General features: G+C 49.3%; 1 protein-coding gene across 2 annotated transcripts in view; it reads left to right on the forward strand.

Moving 5' to 3' along the window:
- SLIT3 (slit guidance ligand 3) overlaps positions 1–19,606 on the forward strand; it is a 596,992-nt gene that overhangs the window by 548,514 nt on the left and 28,872 nt on the right. For both annotated transcript variants that reach the window (XM_058677430.1, XM_058677431.1), the window contains 5 exons: positions 2,252–2,323; positions 3,733–3,896; positions 6,177–6,301; positions 13,417–13,514; positions 17,397–17,536. In XM_058677430.1, the coding sequence (XP_058533413.1) occupies positions 2,252–2,323; positions 3,733–3,896; positions 6,177–6,301; positions 13,417–13,514; positions 17,397–17,536 (599 nt within the window). The remainder of the gene's footprint in view (positions 1–2,251; positions 2,324–3,732; positions 3,897–6,176; positions 6,302–13,416; positions 13,515–17,396; positions 17,537–19,606) is intronic.

Genomic DNA, 19,606 nt, shown 5'->3' on the forward strand with positions numbered 1-19,606 from the left:
ATGCTGCTTTAGGGATGCTTGCTTTTGCTTTTAATTAGGGCTTCATGCCTCCCTAGGGGCTCACACCTGCACCCTGAAATGGTTAGCATCAGGCATGGGTGTGCTTGCCAACCAGCAAGCAGCTACGGAGTCATCCAAGCAGGAGCCAGCTGCACAAATGAGAGGCTCGGTGATGCTGACAAGTGGTAGGAAAGGCTCCTGGTGCCTTCTTCCCTGGGTAGGTGAAAGGCCACCCTGGGAGCGGATGTAGCAGTTCCTGCCATCCTAGCTGCCTAAGAACTGAGGGTGACACCAACCAGGACCACTTCACTCCACAACAGAGAGGCGCAGGATGAGCCTGTGGTGATGGGGCTGACAACTGTGAGGAGGAAGGGAGGCGGGGTTGCTAAGAGAGAAGCAAAATGCCCGCTCTCACTTCAAAGCAGTAGGGGAAGCCTATGTGCTCCTTGCAAGTCAGCAGCAGAAACACCCCTATGACCCTGTGAGAAATGCAGAGAATCAGGCCTGTCCCAGACTGTGGGAACGGGGCCTAGGAATCTGCATGCTTACTTAACTCCACTCCTCTGTGTGAGAGCCCCTGCCCATACAAAGTGTCATCAACCCCGCATCTATAGTTTGGCCAAAGACCCAGAGCAGGTTAACTCCAACTGCAGTGGAGACAGAAGAACAGACTCATTAGGTGTGAGTCTGTCCATGCTCATCTTTGCACTGTCAATGCTCATGGGGTCCCACTGGGGCTCTCTGGCCCTGCTAAGGTTAGTGGTTCTTACCCTTAGGCTGCTTCAGCTACAGCACAGGCCTGGCGCTCACTTAAAGAAGCCTTGGAGAGCCTGACTTTGACCCACTTGCACTTCAGAGGCCAGACCCAAAGTCTGTCATTAGGTGCACTCAGACCACACAGGGGCAGACTCCTGTATCTGTGGCTGAGAGCAGATGCTTTCCCAGTAACAAGAGACAGTTCCAGCCAGTCTCCTAAGTGGCTCTTCCTCGGGCCCTTGAGCTGGGGTTAATGGCGTTTCTCAAGGCACATGTTCTCCAAGACCCCTTCCCCCAGGTGGGCATTTGGCCTGGCAGTTGAGATGCCTTGGTCCCGTGTTGGAGTGCCTAAAGTCTCAGCTGCACTCCCAATTCCAGCTTCTTACTACTGTGTACCCTGAAGGGCAGCAAGTGGTGGTTCAAATATTTGGGTCCCTGCCACTCGCACAGAAGACGCGGATAGAGCTCCGGCTCCCTGCTTTGGCCTGACCCAGCCCTGCCCTTGAAGGCATTTGGCAGCATAAATTCAACTGCTCGCTCACTCTCTCTCACTCTTTCTTCCTCTCTCCCTCTCTCCCTCTCTCTTTCCCTTCTTTTTTTTCACTCTCCCCCCTCTCTCTCCTTCTCTACCTTTCTCGAAGTAATTCATTAATAAATTTTAAAGAGCTTTTTGTAAGTACTAGTAATGACCCATCATCATTTAGTATTTAGAAAAAGCCACGTTTTCACCATCCACAATAACTTCATATGGAGACTGTCACTTTGATTGCCATGTTACAGTAGGAGACCAAGGCACCGAGAGGGTAAGTCCCTTTGCCATGGTTGCACAAGCGGCAGATGCAGGGTCTGAACGTGAGCAGCCAGGCTCTTGAACCATAAAGAACAGTATCTTGGAGCCAGGTGTGGCACACTGGGTGCTCCTGCCCACCAGTGTCCCTGGGAAGGTGGTGAAAGAGGCCCAAGTGCTCAGGATCCTACCACCCACATGGGAATCCAGGCTGGAGTTCTGGCTGCTACAGCCATTTGGGGAGTGAACCATTGAGTGGGTGATAGCTTCCTCCTCCTGCCGCCATTTCTCCCTCTCTGTCACTCTGCTGTTCAAATCAGTAAGTAAATAAACCTAAGCACAGCATCTCAACAGCCCCAATGAGGCCACTAGGTGCATCAGTCTCTCCATGTTTCAAATGGAGATCCAGAAGTGTTCCACAGCTACAGGGGCCTGATAGCTGATTCCAACCCAAGTCTGTCAGATTTCAAAGTCCCCACTCCTCTTTCCCCAAACCTTCCTCTCCTCTGTGTCTGCTGCTGAGCCTCGGCAGAGCGGGGGGCATGGAAGTATTCCTGCACCCCCAGCAGAGGGGATGGTGGCAGCTGCTCCCAGCAGTGCTGCGCTGCGTGTAAACAAAGGGAGACTTGGGCTGGGCTGGGAGGCAGAGTGTGCCAAACTCAGAATTGCTGCTGTTGGTAACCTCCTGACCTGTCCCTTCTGCCTCAGAACCCTCCATGGCAACGACATTTCCAGCGTTCCCGAAGGTTCCTTCAACGACCTCACATCTCTTTCTCATCTGTAAGTAGCTGAATGCCTCCCCAGCGTGCGTTCACTGCAAGCAGGAGACCGTGAGACCGCTGGTAACAAGGGCCATGACTGCTGACATTTTAGTATGTGTCCTTCCCTTTTGCATCTAGAGGGTCCCTCCAATGTCCGAAGAGAATGACTGTAGGAGCCCCCTGGGTACCAGCTCCACAGGTGCTCAAGCCCCTGATGGACAATGGGGTGGTGTCTTCACATCCCCTATGCACATCTTCCCACGTACTTGTAATCATCTCTAGATGCTAACGGTCCCCAGTGCAAGGTCAGTGCTAGGTGAAGAGTGGTTGCACTAAATTTTGCAGGGAATCACCTCAAGGAGAAAAGTCTGGCCATGTTTAACACAACTGCTGTTTACTCTGCTTGCAGCTGGTTGAATCAGTGGACACAAAAGCCGTGGATAGTAAGGGTTAACAGTAGTATATCCTCATTGCAATCCCTTCAGAGGCCTCAATAGCTCAGCAAAACATGGAAATATTTGATAAGAAAACCTAGGAGAAAATACCTGCTATGTGCTGAACACTTTATATGAATGATTTCACTTGTTTCTTCCGCTAGTGAAAGACTTCTTTGCCCTTCTGTACAATGGAACTGGAATTTAGCAAGGTAAAGGCTTTGCCTAAGGGTGGCACAGCCAATGGTGGAGCCATGGTTCCTGTCAAGGTTTGCCTTCTCTCCAAACCACACTGCGTTGTGCATCATCAGGTGTTCCACAATGGAAACTGAGGCACAGAAATTCTAGACCTAGCTGCAAGTCACACTATCAAGAGTGTTCAACTAGAACCCAAGTTCTCAAACTTCTAGGCGAGACCTCTGCCCCATACCTCACAGATCTCTCGTGTTCCTTATTATTTTTACTTTTTGGTGAGAGATTTCTAGTTTGTATTCCTTCTGTCTGCATGTCTGTTTTCATATTATATGCATATACCGCAATGCTGACATGTTGACATATAGTATTCAAGATTAGAAATTGTAAAGGATATGCTTTAAGCAGACCAGTAAAAGGTCCTGGTGTTTTCTGTGTGGACACCACTTTGGAGATCTCTGCAGTGAATGGTGCCCGTCACCCTCGGCATTTGTAGACTCAGTGGTCTGCATCTGTTTCCAAAGTCTTCAGAAGGGCACAGGAGCCAGAGAATCAGAAAGCCAGCGGTTCAGGCAGCTGCCCAGTGGGGGCAGGACTGGGGACCAAGGTGAGGTCTGAAAGTTCCAGGGCAGAAGGTGCAGAAGCTCAGAGGTGAGAAAGTGCTTGAGTGGGGCTGGAAGTACGTTTTGGTGAAAGTGACATTGCCCCATATCAAACATGCCAAAACTAGCCAAAGACTGAGGATCCTGCTTCTCCAGGGAGCCCAGAATATGGAGTCCCAGCTTGCTGTTCTTCCTCCTAGGGCGCTGGGCACCAACCCCCTGCACTGTGACTGCAGTCTGCGGTGGCTGTCCGAGTGGGTGAAGGCGGGGTACAAGGAGCCTGGCATCGCCCGCTGCAGTAGCCCCGAGGCCATGGCAGACCGACTCCTACTCACCACCCCCACCCACCGATTCCAGTGCAAAGGTAGGTGCTGCCACAGTCACTCAGCGTCCTCCTTGCCCCTGTGGCTTCTTTTCTGTCCCTGGCAGCCTGCAAAGTTGGGCATCTCAGTTGCCATGACATCTGACGGGTCACAGAGGGACTCAGATATTGAAATAGATGGGGGCCTGTGATGCCATTTCTACACAGTCATCCTTCAGTGTCCTTAGAAGATTCCAGATTTTCCACAGATACCAAAATCTGCAGAAACTCAGGTCCTTGCTATAAGATAGCCTTTTCATCTAACCCAGACTCGCCCCTCCCATGTCACCAGATTACTTCTAAAGTCTAATGCTATGCAAATGCTATGCAAATGCCTGTTACACTATTTTGATTAGGAAATGATGATAAGAATGTTGGTATGTGTTTATTAAGGAGGCAGGTTTTTTTTTTTTTTCAAATGTTTGCAATCCGCAATCGATTCAATCCACAGCTGTGGGATCTGCAAGTAGAGAAGCAGTTCCATGTCCTCACTGGCTTCTGGCATATTAGCACGCATGTATTTTCCTGTTTTACTGCCATAAACTTATTGAGCCTTACTGACTAAATCATTGTGATAACCGTAAGCTGTCACTGAGATATTTTTATGTGGCAGGCACTGTGCTATGCACTTTTGTATATATTCTTTTCTCACTTCCCTGGATCAAATTTTAAAAATTTTCAGCATCTCCATGGGACAGATTTTAATATTCCCCTCATTTTTGAGAATGAGAACATTGAAGCTTAATGAGGTTCAATGACTTCTCAAGTTCATGCAAGAGAGTTTCAGGGCTCCCTGACTCCAGGTGCATGCCCTTGACTGCCAATATCCTACCACAACTTATTGAACCAGTTTCCAGTTTTAAATCTTTAGGGTATTTCCAGTTTTGTTTTTTCTTTTTTTTTTTTTTCTTAGCGAAACCTAAAGGTCTTTCTCTATTTGAAATCATGCCCTCAAATAAGCTGCAGAGAACAGAAATTCTTGAGATAAAGTATAGGATCATTTTTTAAGATCTTCACACATATTCTCAAACTAATTTCCAAGAGGGTTTTGACTAATTTTTCTATTATCTTAGTTAGTAATTATGGCTAAGTCAATGGGTTATAAAAGGAAAGTGTGTCCTTTTATCTTTCATCTTTATTGGGAAATCTGAATTTGGGGACCAAAATTTACTTTCAGTTTATATTTGTCTGTTAATAGCATTTGTTCATATCTTAGAGCCTTACAATTTTCCCTAACAGATAAACTTTTATCACCTTCTAAACCTTCTAAGGTATCTGATCTGATGCTAAAGAGGCCTGACTAGCCCTACAACAGTAACAGTCTTGGCGGCACATTTGGGAATCCAGAGCTTTAAAAATGATTGGTATCCAAGTTCGACCCTCTGGGTTTTGATGGATGTAACCTGGGCATGAGCATTTTTAAAGCAGTGATGTTATTTCCAGTGTCAGGTGACCAAGCTATCCAAATTCATCCAAGATCTTTTTAAAAAGCTCCATGTCTCGAGAACCCCCGCAGTCCCAGGTAAAAGCTGACAGGTGGTTTTTTTCAGGCTGTTCTGTGCCCGACAAGTGGTCACTCACTTGGACTTGGTCTCAACCCAGCTGCACGCAGATGGCTACCAGCCCTGCTATGGCCGGAGACACTGAGTGTAGCCTGTGCACACAGGACTCATGATCCATACTGGCTGCTCCAGCAGACACAAACACCTGGTAGAGTGGTGTGAGTGGACCACAACCCCCTCCAGCCCACAGCTGAAGGAAGCAGGACAGAGTTGCCACACAGCATGGCACCCGTCACCCACGTCACTGCTGTGCCTTCTAGAGTCGTGTAGTTCTCACTTCCAGGGTTTAACAGGGAGGATTTCCTGCCTGAGCCAAAGGCCTTAGCTTGGCACAGGCTTCCCTGGGGAGGGGAGTCTTTGAGGCCAGAGAAATGGAAAGTTCATAGAGAACCAGAGCCCAGAGTTTCCTAGAGTATGAAAGGATGCCCGGGGGGTTTCTAATTACAATGCATTGTTTGCAGATTAGCGCCCAAATCGGATCAGACTAATTACAGTAATTGATTTGACTCAGAAGTGCTCCTGAATTATGTCCCAGTGTGATTTTTTCCTCACTGGACAATGGCTGAGTTAATGGGACTACAGAGGCCTTCTGGCTCTGTAGATCGGGGAGGAGCTGGCAGCTGGCTTGAAGAAGGGGCCAGAGCCAGCCCAGGGGAAGGGCGGCGGGATGGTGAGCCCACTGGGGGATGTGCTGCCAACATGCTGTGGTTTTGCTGCCCAGGGCCAGTAGACATCAACATTTTGGCCAAGTGCAATGCCTGCCTCTCCAGTCCATGCAAGAACAATGGGACATGCAGCCCGGATTCCGTGGAGCTGTACCGCTGCACCTGCCCCTACAGCTACAAGGTATGGCAAGAGGCTCCATTGCCCACCCTCCCACCCACCCTGCCATTCCTTCACAAGCTAAGGGCGACTGACCCTTCTTTCTCCAGGGTAGGTTCGCTGTACATGCCCCCTCCGAAAAAAAAAAAAAAACGCATTCACCAGTAGCACTCCTGTTGTAAGAGCCTGGCCCATCACAGTGAATACCATTGCCACGGGGTTGGGACAAAGAGGCAGCAGAACTTTTTTTTTTTTTTAGGAAATGTATTTTCTTTGTGAAAGCCAGGGATGTTAAGTCTTGGAGAGGTAAAGCACTTCTGGGAGGAGATACCCCATAAGCTCCCTGTCCTAACAATGCTTGCAAAATTTTTAGAACCAACCCCTGCCCTCCGAAGGACCAGTAGGCTGATGAGCACACAGTGATAATCTATTAGAAAGCCTGGGAGCTACCATGCCCCCACACTGCTGACAGTGTGGGGGTAATAAGGGGATGAAGAACCCCTCCTCCCAATGCCCGGCACAATAGCCTAGCGGCTGAAGAGCCTTGCATGCTCTGGGATCTCATATGGGCACCAGTTTGTATCCTAGCGGCCCCGCTTCCCATCTGGCTCCCTGCTTGTGGCCTGGGAAAGCAGTCAAGGACAGCCTTTGGGACAGCGTTGGGACCCTACACCCAAGTGGGAGACTCAGAAAAGGCTCTAGGCTCTGGCTCCTGGCTTCAGATTGGCTCAGCTCCGACTGTTGTGGCTGCTTGGGGAGTGAATCAATGGATGGAAGATATTCCTCTCTGATTTTCCTCACTGTATAACTGACTTTCCAGTTTAAAAAAATAATAAAATAAATCCTAAAAAAAAAAAAAGATTCCTTCCTCCCACTCCCTGCCCCAGAAATCCAAGTTAATTCCAAGGTGCTCCTTGCCTCCCCTCTCCTCACCCAGGACCATCTAGAGTAGGTCAGCTTAGCTCTCCATTGACACCTAAGGGTATGGGCCATGTGCCAAGGACTCTGCATGACATGTGCCGCCCTTTTCTTTTGAGTTTTATTATTTTAAAAAGGTTTGTTTTTATTTATTTGAGAGGCGAAGCTAAAGTGAGAGAAAGAATGATAAGAATCATTCATCCACTGGATCACTGTCCAAATGGCCACAATGACTGCAGCTGCTCTGGTGTGAAGTATACTACCAAGAGCTTTCCAGATCTCCCATATGGGCCATCAGCAGGGAGCTGGATCAGAAGTGGGACAGCTAGGACTTGAACCGGTACCCACATAGGATGCCAGTGCTGTAGGCAACAGGTTTACTTGTTACACCACAGTGACAGTACAGCACTAGCCTCCTTTGCTTTTTCTTTTTAAACAGTTTAAGTAAGTGCAGGAAGAAGGGCTGGAGCAGAGGATTGGGATTAACTTCCAGGACTGTTGGATTGCATTAACCTGGAGGATTTCCTGGGCAACAGCCCTTTCTTGAGCCTCGCTGGCACTAACAAAGCTGTGGCTGCAATCTCTTCCACTTCCCCGACTCCAGCCTCCCCAGGGACTTTGAAGGAGCCTTGTAATCTGTTGTGTACACCTGGGACAAGCTAGGCGAGAGGAAACTGGCATGTGCAGGTACCCATCTCCAGGGGGATTGAACCTATGTGGTGACAAGCCTGAGAGCTGACTTGCTGTGAGGAATGAGGCTGTGAGGTGGCTTTCTGGACTGTGGCCGCACCTCTCGCTGATGGTGTCAGAGTGCCACCTATGGGCCTTGGACTGCAGAGCTTGGGGATTCCTTGGAAAATGAGCCACCCCAGCCTCATCACTGAGTCCCACGCAGGCAGGCAGGCACACACACGCACACCACCGCCACCACCACCCCATGCCCCTGTACACACAAGTGCGATTGTGAATAGGGAGGAAGGAGGAACCGAGGTTCCTTGCAGGCGTGGAGGTGGAGCTCCTCTCTGGCTTGAGTTAAGTGAATGAAATTCAGGCCATGGAGTTACACAGGGCAAAAGATGTGGTTTCAGCTTTGTCACACACTAGCCAGTGACTTCACAGCAGCCCCTCCATCTTCCCAGTCACCTGCCTCACAGGTTTGCCGTGAGAAGCAGATGGGCAGTGATGTATGCAGTAGGCCTAGGGTGATACCTGGCATTGGGTGGGCACCAAAAGAGCTGGGCTGTTCCTCTCTTTTCTTTTTGTTGTTGTCTGTTGCTCACTCATCCCAGGGTGTGCAGTAGGCCCTTGGTGGCAGGCAGCACATTGCTGCTCACAGCATGGAGTATTAGGCTGTGACAAGTGATTGACCAAGGACCTTCAGTCCATCTCTTAGAACTGTGACATGTGCATTTACTTATCACATCCCCGGTTCCATACATGTATGTTTTTACCCGTCAGCAAGGGCCCAAAACTCAGCTGGACATTTTGCATTTTTTTTCCTTCTTCCATTTTTACCATCACCTTATCAGGGGAGTGGTACAGAAATCTGTTTCACTTGCTGAGTCTCACATCTTTCTCTTTAAAACCAGCCTGAGTCTGAAAGTCCTAGAGCTAGATCTCAAGTTGAGATTTCTTCCATTTGCACTATTAAATGCAACCAGGCAATTAATGCAAACCAGGGCCAAGGGCTATGGCAGGATAATGCCACTTGTCTAGACTTTGTTAATGAGATTCTAAACATATAGATGTCAGGGGAGTTTGAACAGGTTTTTTGATGGGCTCAGGCATGTTGGGATATGTAATGATGGTGGTGGCGATGATAGTAATGATGATGGTGATAGTGATGGTAACGACCATGTTGATGGTGGTGGAACTGATATTAATGATGATGATAAAGTTGGTACTGTACTAATGATGATAACCAGTGTGACTCTCCAGGCTGGGGACAAGTAGCACAAGGCAGTGAGGAGAACACCCAGTAAGACCCTCTGTAGCCTGCTCCTACCCGACTGCAGGACCCTGGGCAGCCCCCTGTGCTGCTTCTCTGCTTCCTCCACTGCCAAATGAGGTGGCCTGAGCCAAAGGGCTGCTTGAACTGAGCGTGGCCTAGCTCTCCTTTTGGCTGGAGTCAGAGCCCACATATGCACAGCAACTGAGCAGTCATTCTAGATGCGTTGCTCAATTGACATTAATCTCCATACCCACAAAGCCAAGCTCAAAGCTGAGGCATTTCTCTACTCAGTTTTGCCATCAGTTAGCTGGCTGACTTTGGGAAACCATAATACTGCTAAAAAGCATTATCAGCCTTTATCAGTTTGGGAATAGATACTGTCAACCTGTTAAGCTATAACTCCAGGCCTTGGTAATGCAATTGATGTATTATCTCATGTAGGACTATTTTTTAATTGATATGCTAATTGGGTTAAGAGGGAGAGCAACAGAGGGAGATGCAGAGAGAGAGAGACGGATCTGTTTTCTAGTTCACTTTCCAAATGGCCAAACAACCAGGTCTGGGCCAGGCTGAAGCCTGGAGCTCCAGCCAAGTCTCTACGTGGGTGTCAGGGTCCCAATTACTTGACTCATATGCTGCCTTCCCTGGTGCATTATCAAGAACTGGCACTGTGATCTTCAACTGCTGTGCCATGTTAGCCCGTCACATAGTACTGTTAATTATCCTATGAAGTAAATGTCTTTTACCTTCTTTTTAATAGATGAAAACCAACAAAGGTTGAGGCAGCACATGAGCTAAAGAGCAGAACCCAACTCCTCCTGCGAGAGCGTCTGCACCTTCACCACGTGGCTGACCAGTGCTTGCCTTGGTGCCTCCTTTTCTTTCCTATAAATGGCCATCCTCACTGGCAGAGAAGTTGTTAGGATAAAAGGGTGTCATGTGTGTGATTGGCCTGCCTCAGTGCCTGGATCCAGTGTGCACTTCACAAAATATTTTTGCCACTGTTTTAAGATTTCTAGTTCTGTTGAGTGACTTTTGTTCGGTCCTTGGCATCTTGCACGTGTTCATCGTCTCAGTGTGGTGCTTTTCACACTTGAGTGTGCACCAGCATCCCTGGAGAGCTTACGCAAATGCAGGTTCTGATTCATTAGCTCTAAGGTTAGCCCTGAGGCTCTGCGTGTCTCACTAGTTCCCAGGCAATGCCAGTGCTCCAGGGAGCAAGGACCATACCTGGAGTAGCAAATACTTAGAGCAACCCTCTCACTCTGTCTCATAAAGAGATTTGCAATGACAGGAGCTGTGCCAGTTTCTTTTAAAGGGGACCAGGATTGTTAACCATGTTCGTCCTCCTCTCTCTCTCTCTCATACACACACACACATGAAATGGAGTATGGAACACAAAGGAGGAGGAGGGCCAAGGGGCAGCACAGAGCTGGTAGATTTGAGCAAAGTTAAGACCGCAAAGAATTAAATCAGGCTAATTAACCAGGCATTGGCAATGGTGGCTTTTTTCAAGGACATACAAGTGACAGAAATCCCCACCTCCAAGTCTAATTACCATGCCACCAGCCACTAGGATCTGCCTCCTGGATTTCTGTGTTCTTCATTAAGGACTGGAGGAAACGCCACCTCCTCCACATCCACCGTGAGGAATGGAGTCCCCTGGAGTTTCTGATGCCAGCAAGTTCCCCAGAGCTGAGAGTCTGACCCTGACCTTCTCCTGCCTTGCCCTTCATGGTCCATCTCCCTACGTGAAAGTGTGTGTAACACCCACACTCATCCCTGCTCAGACCCCAGTTGCTGTCACTCTGATTTACTGGGTTGCTGTTGCTGGCTGGCACAATATGCCTCTGTAGTCTCTAATCACTTGTTAGCTCCCCATAGGATAGATTACAGGCTGAGTATACCTGATCTGAAAGCCTAGGATTGGAAGTATTTCTGAATCTTGGAAGTTTTTGGATTTTTCACTAATTGGGAATGGAACCCAAAGCTCTGTATGTTTCATGCATCCCTGTACACATAGCCTGATGGTGTTTTTACATGGTACTCTGAGTACACTTGTTTCAGCTGTGACCCAGCACGTAAGTCAGGGATGGAACTTTTCCATGTAACATCACTCTGGCCCTCTGATTATTGGAGTAGTCTACATGGACAGATGAAGGATGCTCAACCTGTATTCTTATTCCTATTTCACGGATGATGGAAGCAAGGCACAGAGCAGCCACAGCAGGGTTTGCACTCCAGCCTATTTCCCTCCACACCTTACTTTGCAAAGGACAGACTGCAGTACAGGAGGGAGGCCCCTGGCGCTGACTTTGGACATGGAAGTCTGGGCTTGGCTGCTTGTGGCCTGTTCCACTCACTGCTGTGCATTCTTGAACCTGCCTCATTTCGTCCGTCTTCCCTGTCTATAACAACAGTCACAACAGCTTTGTAGGGTGGGTGTGCACAGCATATGCCACCATGAATATGAAATCCTTAGCATGAGTCCTGGACTGCAAAGCAAGCTCAGTAACAGGAGTGAGAATTAAAATCAGTTTCCACTCCACATACTGGCTTCTGGAAGGGGACTCAGTGTTGCTCTGGTTTAAGATAAGCCCAGACACCATCCCAAATCACAGTGCTCCTATGCCCTCTGAGAAATCCCCAGGTCACCCGTTAACTGTGATGGGGCAGGAACCTGCGTTGCGAATTGCAGACTTGGCCTGTGTGTCCTGGCTGCTGGAGACAGGGCCTGGGGCTCTGGCATTGAGAGAGGAGGAAGAAGCATTTGAGAGAATCCGCAGTCAAGGCTGTCCTAGGCCCAAAGCCAAGGTGCCCAGTCGGCAGTGACATTAGAGCCAGGAAACCACAGTCCCTTTTCATTCCAACACTGGAAGCAGTGGCAGAAAAAGGAAGAGGATTTTCTGAGGCAGATGGCAGACAGGTGGTGGTGGCAGTGGGAGGACTCCATGATCTCCCTCCCTGGCATGAACCCCGGCCACTGAACCTGAGGCTCAGAGACAGGTGCAGCAGACACCTCCCCAGGCTCTGTGCTAGCAGACCCTGCAAGGGACTGTTGCCTAAGATGCCGGCACGGCCTTAGCATTTCAATCTGAGGGGAAGAGCAGGGATGAGAATAAGAAGAGCTGGGCTGCTCCTAGGAACAGTGGCTCTTAACATCCACCTCACTACCCTGGGGCAGCCCTCCTCAGGGTCCTTGCCTTCGGTATCCCTTTTGCTTGCCCCTCTCCTTCCACTCTTCTTAGGTGGAACATTTCATTTAGAGCACCCCCCCAAAATTCTGTATCACAGGGGTTTCCCTCCCTGTGGATGAATAGGTACCTGTGCCTGGAGCCCTCTTGATACCAATAAGCTTGAGTCCCTGGGGATTGTCACTCTGTAAGTGACAATCTGTTGGCCACACTCCAGCCCATGCTCATGCTGTTCCGGTTGTGCATTTTGTTTAAGCCTCAGTGGGACTCATAGTAAAAGCATCTACTAGCGTTGATGGAATGTGGTGTGTGTGTGTGACATATTGCAACATTTTCTCTTAGGAAAGCTCTGCTTTAATTCTCATAACACCTAGAGAGAGAGAGGTTGGGAGAGATTAAGAGGTATGTGCAGGGATTTATAGCAACTGTGTAACTGAGACTATCATATCCAGATGTGAGGATACAATGCAGTATGCATCTCTACTTCCAGATCAAAGATGGACTCCCAATGAAACTGTTCAATATATCTTGACAATAGGATGCTGGGCTCTCTGCCATTGTCCATGCCCACAATGATGGGCATATGACTGTTTATGAAGAACTGTACTACTGTACTAATATGGGGAAATCAGTGTGAGGAAACGGGATTTGGGGAGGAGGCAATGGAAATCCCAGAGCCTATAGAACTGTAACATAAAGTCATAGTAATAATAATAAAATGGGGGGAGGGGAAAGGAGGTATGTGCAAGGTCAAGGCAGCCCTACAAACAGTGGAGCTGGATGGGAAACCCAAAGCCCACACTGATGCCTTGCAGGGTGGGACAATGTGGAAAACAGTAAGGCAAGCATGTGAAGCTGCACTCTCCAGTTCCCAGTGTTCCTCCCCTCCTCACTGCAGAGGGGCCAGACATGATCCCTCCCTGCAACATGCTCTGAGCTCTCAGCCCCTGTTGTCCCAAGACCTGCTTATGTGCTCTACCCCAGAGGATGCTGGGAGCTGCCAGGGCCTCCCCGGTGGGGGCAGCCAGTAATGTAGACCTCCCTTACGAGTCGCCTCTCCCTCTTCTGTTCCCCAGGGCAAAGACTGCACCGTGCCCATCAACACCTGCATCCAGAGCCCCTGTCTGCACGGAGGCACCTGCCACCTGAGTGAAAGCCACAAGGATGGATTCAGGTACAAGCGCACCCAGGGCCTTCCCTCACCACATAGGGCTTCGCAGTCAGACCTCCCAGGGGAGCAGGGGACACAGAGCTGGTGCTCTTGATGTGTGGTTGCACAGCTGCCACCCTGTGAGGGAAGTACTGGGGTCTCTGCCATTCGCATAAAGATATGGGGGCATCTGGGGCAAACCCTTTGCCTACAGTCACATGCCTACCGAGTGTTAGTATTAGGACTTGAATCTAAGAACCTTCTGTCTGCAGGAGGATGCCAGTGGTGGATGAAGTCAGAGGAGAGAACGCTGACTCGAAGACTGGCATGCCTGACAATCACACTGTTCTTTTCTGTGTCCTAAGCACAGCTTGGGCATCCCTGATCAGAAATCAAAAATGCACCAATGTGACACCACAAGTGGGAAATTTCACACTGAATTTCATGGGATGAGTGACACACATATGTAGGTACAACAAAAATATTATATAGAAATACTTTCAGATTGTGTGTCTCAGATTTATGAAACATAAATGACTATTTAAACATGGATTCCATCTCCAAGATGGTGTATTATTTATTTATTCATATATATATTATATGTATGAATAACTATGAGTGTATATATGCATGTGTAGGTATGTGGATATATATTATATATATACACAAAAAAATTCCAAAATCTGAAGAAAAATCCAAATCTGAAGCACTTCCAGCCTCAAGCATTTTGTTTCAGGGATGCTCAACCTGTAATAATAGAACAGGTAGCACTGTTTACTGCCAGGCACCGAACATGCGCTCTCTCAGCGGGATCTTCACAAAGACCTGTCCCGTGGGAAGCTGGCAGCCCCTTGGGACAGACGGAGAAGGCAAGACACAGAAATAGCCCTGCTGCAGCTCCCGTAGGCTGCCACTGCTTCGTGGATCTTGCAGCCCCATGTGCAGTCAGTCCTCTTTCGTCTCTGGCATCAGGATCCCAGGAACAAAAAGGTTCCGAATGTTTTTCTTAGGTTTGCCTCATCTCTCTTGTGAGCTACCGTGTGCCAAAACCTCAGGACCCCTTCCTGCTTCTCGCTTTTCTAGCAGCTCTCAGATACTCAGTCTCCACAGCCTGGGGCCCCAGCCAAACCAGCCTGCTGGGAAACCAAGTCCTTCACTCCCACAGAGAGCCAGTGGGTTAGCCGCCAGGGCCCCTTAGGAAAGGTGGGGCATGCAAGACCAAGCTCAGATTGCAAACAATTAATTGTAAAAGCACTTTGGCAGGAGGCTGCTGTGTGGTCCGTGGGAGAAATCAGGCTCTGGGCTCCTACTTCTCCCCCTCTCAGGGAACCTAGTCTGTCCACCTGCCAAGCCAACCTTATCAAACTCACACTCTTAGAGAGCAAAATTCAAGACAGAATTCGTGATCCTGCCTCTAGCAGCCAAACCGCCAGTCCTACCCGCTCACTCAGAGCAGGAGACTATAAAAACCACAGAAATCTCACAGAGGTGGCCACACAACCCCGAGCCTCTAGGGAACCCCTCCAAGGCTTGCTGCCTGGCTCTGGGCCGCCAAGGTGGGGGTAACTGTGGGAGACAGAAGTGACCCCACTCTGGGTGACTGTGTTTTTCCCACTTCCATAGACAGTGCCATGAGCAGAAGCCCTCCATTTCCATCTTCCATAGTCCTGGGAGTGTTTCCAGTTGAGCTGGGAGTATTTGAGGAGTTTGGAAGGAAAAAGGCACAGATCTACAACAGCAGGGGAGTCAGGGATTGGAAGGTTAAGGTGACAGGCGGATCCTCTGCATGGCGCAGCCTGCCCCCGCTTCCCAGAGAGCAGGAGAGCCGGCATCACACAGCCCCTGCAGAGGGCAGGGGTGCTTGTCAGGAGAGCCGGCCCTGCCCCTGTTCCCCACCCTCATCCCCCACTCCTACCTCTCATCCCCAGTCCCCAGAGTCATTTTCTAGAGCCCCCCACCACTCTGGAGGCCAGAGGTTCAAGATCATGGTGTCAGCAGGGCCAGCTTCCTCCAAGCCTATAGAGAAGGCCCCCTCCTTGCCGCTTGCCTGGCTTCTAGGGACTCACTGGGGACCTTGGATGCTCCTTAGCTTGTGGCAGCAGTGTCCTTGCCTTCCTCATTTCAGGCCTTTCCCATGCTTCTGTCCCCACCTGCCTATCGTCTTGGACGCGCACCTGTCACACTGGATTAGCTATCCACCTTCTTCCAGTGTGACTGTAATGGAACAACACCTGTGCCGTGACCCTGCTTCTAAATGAGGTCACATTTGAGGCCTGAGGAACAAGGACTTTGACAGTTCTGGAGGGGAGGAAGGGACCTAATTCAGCCCCTCTTGCCTCCTTAGGTTCAGTGTTCTGCAAGCATCACTCATGTGTTCAGGCCAGGGCTTCCTTAATATAGCTGCATGGCAGAGAAAGAAAAAACTCCACACAGGAGAGCCAGATGGGAGTCCTAACCCACCCTGGTTCCCCACAGCTAACTAGCTGGCCTTAGGGCCTCCTTGGCAACCCCTCTGAGGTTTCCAGTGAGGGCAGGAGGGTCTGAAGGTGTCCCTGCACCCCTGTTGCCTCGATCAGCTACTCCTGCCTTCCAATGTCCCACCCCCTACGCTACATCACAACTGCCTCTCCAGAAATAGCCTTTTGCATAAACACGCAGGCCCCCTAACAGAGAACAGCAAGTAAGAGGCCTTTTGCCGTACTGCCTCTGAGCACAGATGCGGGCAGTCCCTGGCCTTTTGAGAAAATGGGGTAAAGGTTTTCAGGCAGTTGAGGAAGGGGAGCTTGATCGGATTCTGGAGCTACACAAATCTACCTGCTCTTGGTTTAGAACCCCACTGAGAGCAGCATGTGAAAGCAGAGTCCTGGAATTCCACAACGAAAGCTCCAGCACACACTTGACAATGGGGCGCAAATCCCTAAAAGCGGAAGTGGCCAGTTTTCCACTGCCACACTTACTTAATCAGACTCCAGCTTCCCACCCACCCCCAGGCACCCTGCGGCCCTCATACCTTCTGGTCTACCCAGCCTCTATCTGCTCTGACTCATTCTTCATACCTAATCCTGGGACATGACCAAGTTCAGGGGGAGCCAAGGTTTTTGTACGAGAAATTTAACAATCTAGAGACCCACGCATGCGCTGAACCCTTCTGAGGTCCTTGGTTTGTTCAGAAGCGGGATCCTCCAACCCCATCCCCCGTTCCCTGAGAAGCTACTGGGGCTCCGAGCTGTAGGATTCGTGCTCAGCAGAACTGACACCGCTGAGCTGAGGTGAGGGAGGTGGGCATTTCTCTCCAGCACTGAAGCTGACCCATGTGCTCTGTGCATTCTCTCTGGGCCCTGGCGCCAGTACTGTGTCAGCTCATTAACATCCACCCAAGGTCAAACAGCTGGGAGGTGGCACACCAGAGCGTATTCCCAGGAAACCTGGTCACAGAGCCTATGACCTTGGCCATGAGGTTCTGCTCACTCTTTCCCCAAGGATAGGAAGAAAGGCTTCCTTTGAATGAAAAACCTCCTCAAAAGCAGGTAGATGTGAATCTGCTGTCACTGTCTGCCAGAGGGTATGCCAAGGGGGGTGGGGGGCAGTTTGAAAAACAGCTGCTGGAATTGACGCCATGTCAAGGCATCCATTGCTAGCTGGGGGACAGCAAGGCAGACATTGCGGGGGGTGGGCAGCCAGCAAGGGCCAGCAGGCGGAGCATTTGGAGGAAGAGGGGCAGAATGCAATGACCTCAGAGTCTCCTAAGGCTCTTCCTGCTCAGGACCCCACGGCCTCCCACGTCCCTGCCTCTCACACCTTCATCTGCAGGGGAAATCCAACTAATCGTATTCCCCACCCTTCTCTTCCTCTCTGCCCACCCCTGACTCCTGTCTCACCCCCTCCTCACCCAACACACCCTCCAAGCTGTTCCTGTCCCGTGGGCTTTGAGGGGCAACGGTGTGAGATCAACCCAGATGACTGCGAGGACAACGACTGTGAAAACAACGCCACCTGTGTGGATGGCATCAACAACTACGTGTGTGTCTGCCCCCCTAACTACACAGGTGAGGCTCTTGCGTGTGTGTGTGTGTGTGTGTGTGTGTGTGTGTGTGTGTGTGAAGAGTATCGCTAGAAAATGCCAACTTGATGGTTTGTAATGGGAAGCCCACGTCCTTCTCCCTATGGACAGAGACTAAAGCTCAAAACTTGACAGTGTGCCTGCGGCGTCTTCCCAAGGGCCCTGTCGGCTTGCCCGTCTCTTCTGCCACCAACTCGCCCCCTCCCTGCCAAGCACTAGCCCCTTCCCACTTTGAGCTCTTCCAGTTGTGTGCCTATCCAGTGGATAGGCAGCACCTCCTGCTGGAGACCTAAGGCTTGATGCCGTGTGTTGATGCTCTAGTCTGTCCTCTGTGGAAAACTGCCTTTTCTAGAGGCTCTGGTAGGAGGTGGGGATGTGAAAATGGCCAAGGCAGAGTTTTTTCTGGTAGGAAGCTGGTAGTCCAGTAGAGAGAGAGAGGTGGATCCAATAGAGTGAGGGCATAATCTTCATAAACATACGGCTCACCGTGCCAGTACCTGATCTAGCCAGAGGTCTCTGGAGATGTCCCCGCAGCAGGATTCCTCAGGGAAATTGCTCTACAGTTAACTCCTAAAACATCTTTAATTCCTGCATGAATGGTCCCTGATAGAGACTTAAATATACCATGAGGAAATGCCACCGATTGCTGTTATCACAGTGACTTTGTTACGAGACCAGCCCTTAGTAGCCGATCCCAGACTGGAATTCTATGAATTTGTCAAGGGTAGAGCTTTATGGAGAAAAAAAATCGTGAAGTTCTCCTATGATAATAACCCTCTCCTAGGAGCTCCAAGGTAAAGATCAGCATATCCAAGGTAGGCAAAATCCTAACTGTGAAGGAAGCTCCTGAAGTGTGTTTAACCCAGCAGTTCCCAAAGCACCTGGAGCTTCTGTCTTGCCCACTCCAGAACATCTGACCAACCCAGAGATCTTGTGTTCCAAGAACCGCATTTTAGGAAATATTAGCCCAAGGTGAGGAGCAAATGAAGATGGCACAGGTCAGGGAGTCCCACATGCTGCAGCTTACAGGAGCCTGGCTTTTTTTAAAAAAAAAAACATATTTTTATTGCATTTCATTTTTTAAAAATTAATTACATTGCATTATGTGATACATTTTTTATGCACTGGGATTCCCCCTGCCCCTCCCCAAACCCTCCCCCCATGGCGGATTGCTCCACCTTGTTGCATTTCCATAATTCAAATTCAGTTGACATTCTTTCATTGGAGGTATTTACCAAGCATAAAGTCCAGCATCTTATTGTCCTGGTAAGTTCAATGGTTTGTTGGTGAGACCATCTCTGGTCTGAAGGTAGTGCCGGCAGAGTATCATTCCAATCAATTAAAAGTCCCAACATAATATTTCCAACCATTTACAACATTGTGACATTAATTGACATGGTATTGATTAACTAATATGTTACTAGGAAAATGCAGGTTCTCAACCACAACCTGTGACTTCTTCATAGACATTTCAATTTTGGTTTATATTCAACCGTGTTCTATACACCTTAAAATGGCTATAGATTGCTATTCAGCTGTCTCCTGTCTATTTTAATTTTAGTCTTTAGCAGTTTATAGCATTGAAGCATGTTTTCACTGAACCTGGCTGTTTTTCAGGTGGTCTAACTCTATAATTCTAACAGGATATATGTCAACTGTTTAGGTGAGCATGTTTAGGAGGGGTGTGCAGAGAAATCTTCCACACCCCAGTGAGGAGTAACTAATCTTTGTGTCCCACCCAGTGAGTTATAAGTGCATCCACGCTGACCGTTTCCTGTCTGTTTCTAAGCTTTCCTTGTTGTTCTCTATCTATTCTAGTGTTGTTTGTTTGTTTGTTTGTTTTGAGGGGTTTCTGGAGCGCTCCTGATGGTTATTACGAGAGAGGGTGGGGACCCAAAATTGGAAGCAGACAAGGACCAGAGAAAGCTCCTCTCCCTAGTCCTGAAGGAAGTTTACTGTTCTTCTGTTTCTGCGGACCGCTCACGGATCCTGGTTGTTGTTCCAATGACCTTGGATCCTGCAAGGCAGGATTTGAGCTTCTTCCATCCCATGTGGT

Source organism: Ochotona princeps, chromosome 19 (assembly GCF_030435755.1).
Source record: "Ochotona princeps isolate mOchPri1 chromosome 19, mOchPri1.hap1, whole genome shotgun sequence".
NCBI lineage: Eukaryota > Metazoa > Chordata > Mammalia > Lagomorpha > Ochotonidae > Ochotona > Ochotona princeps.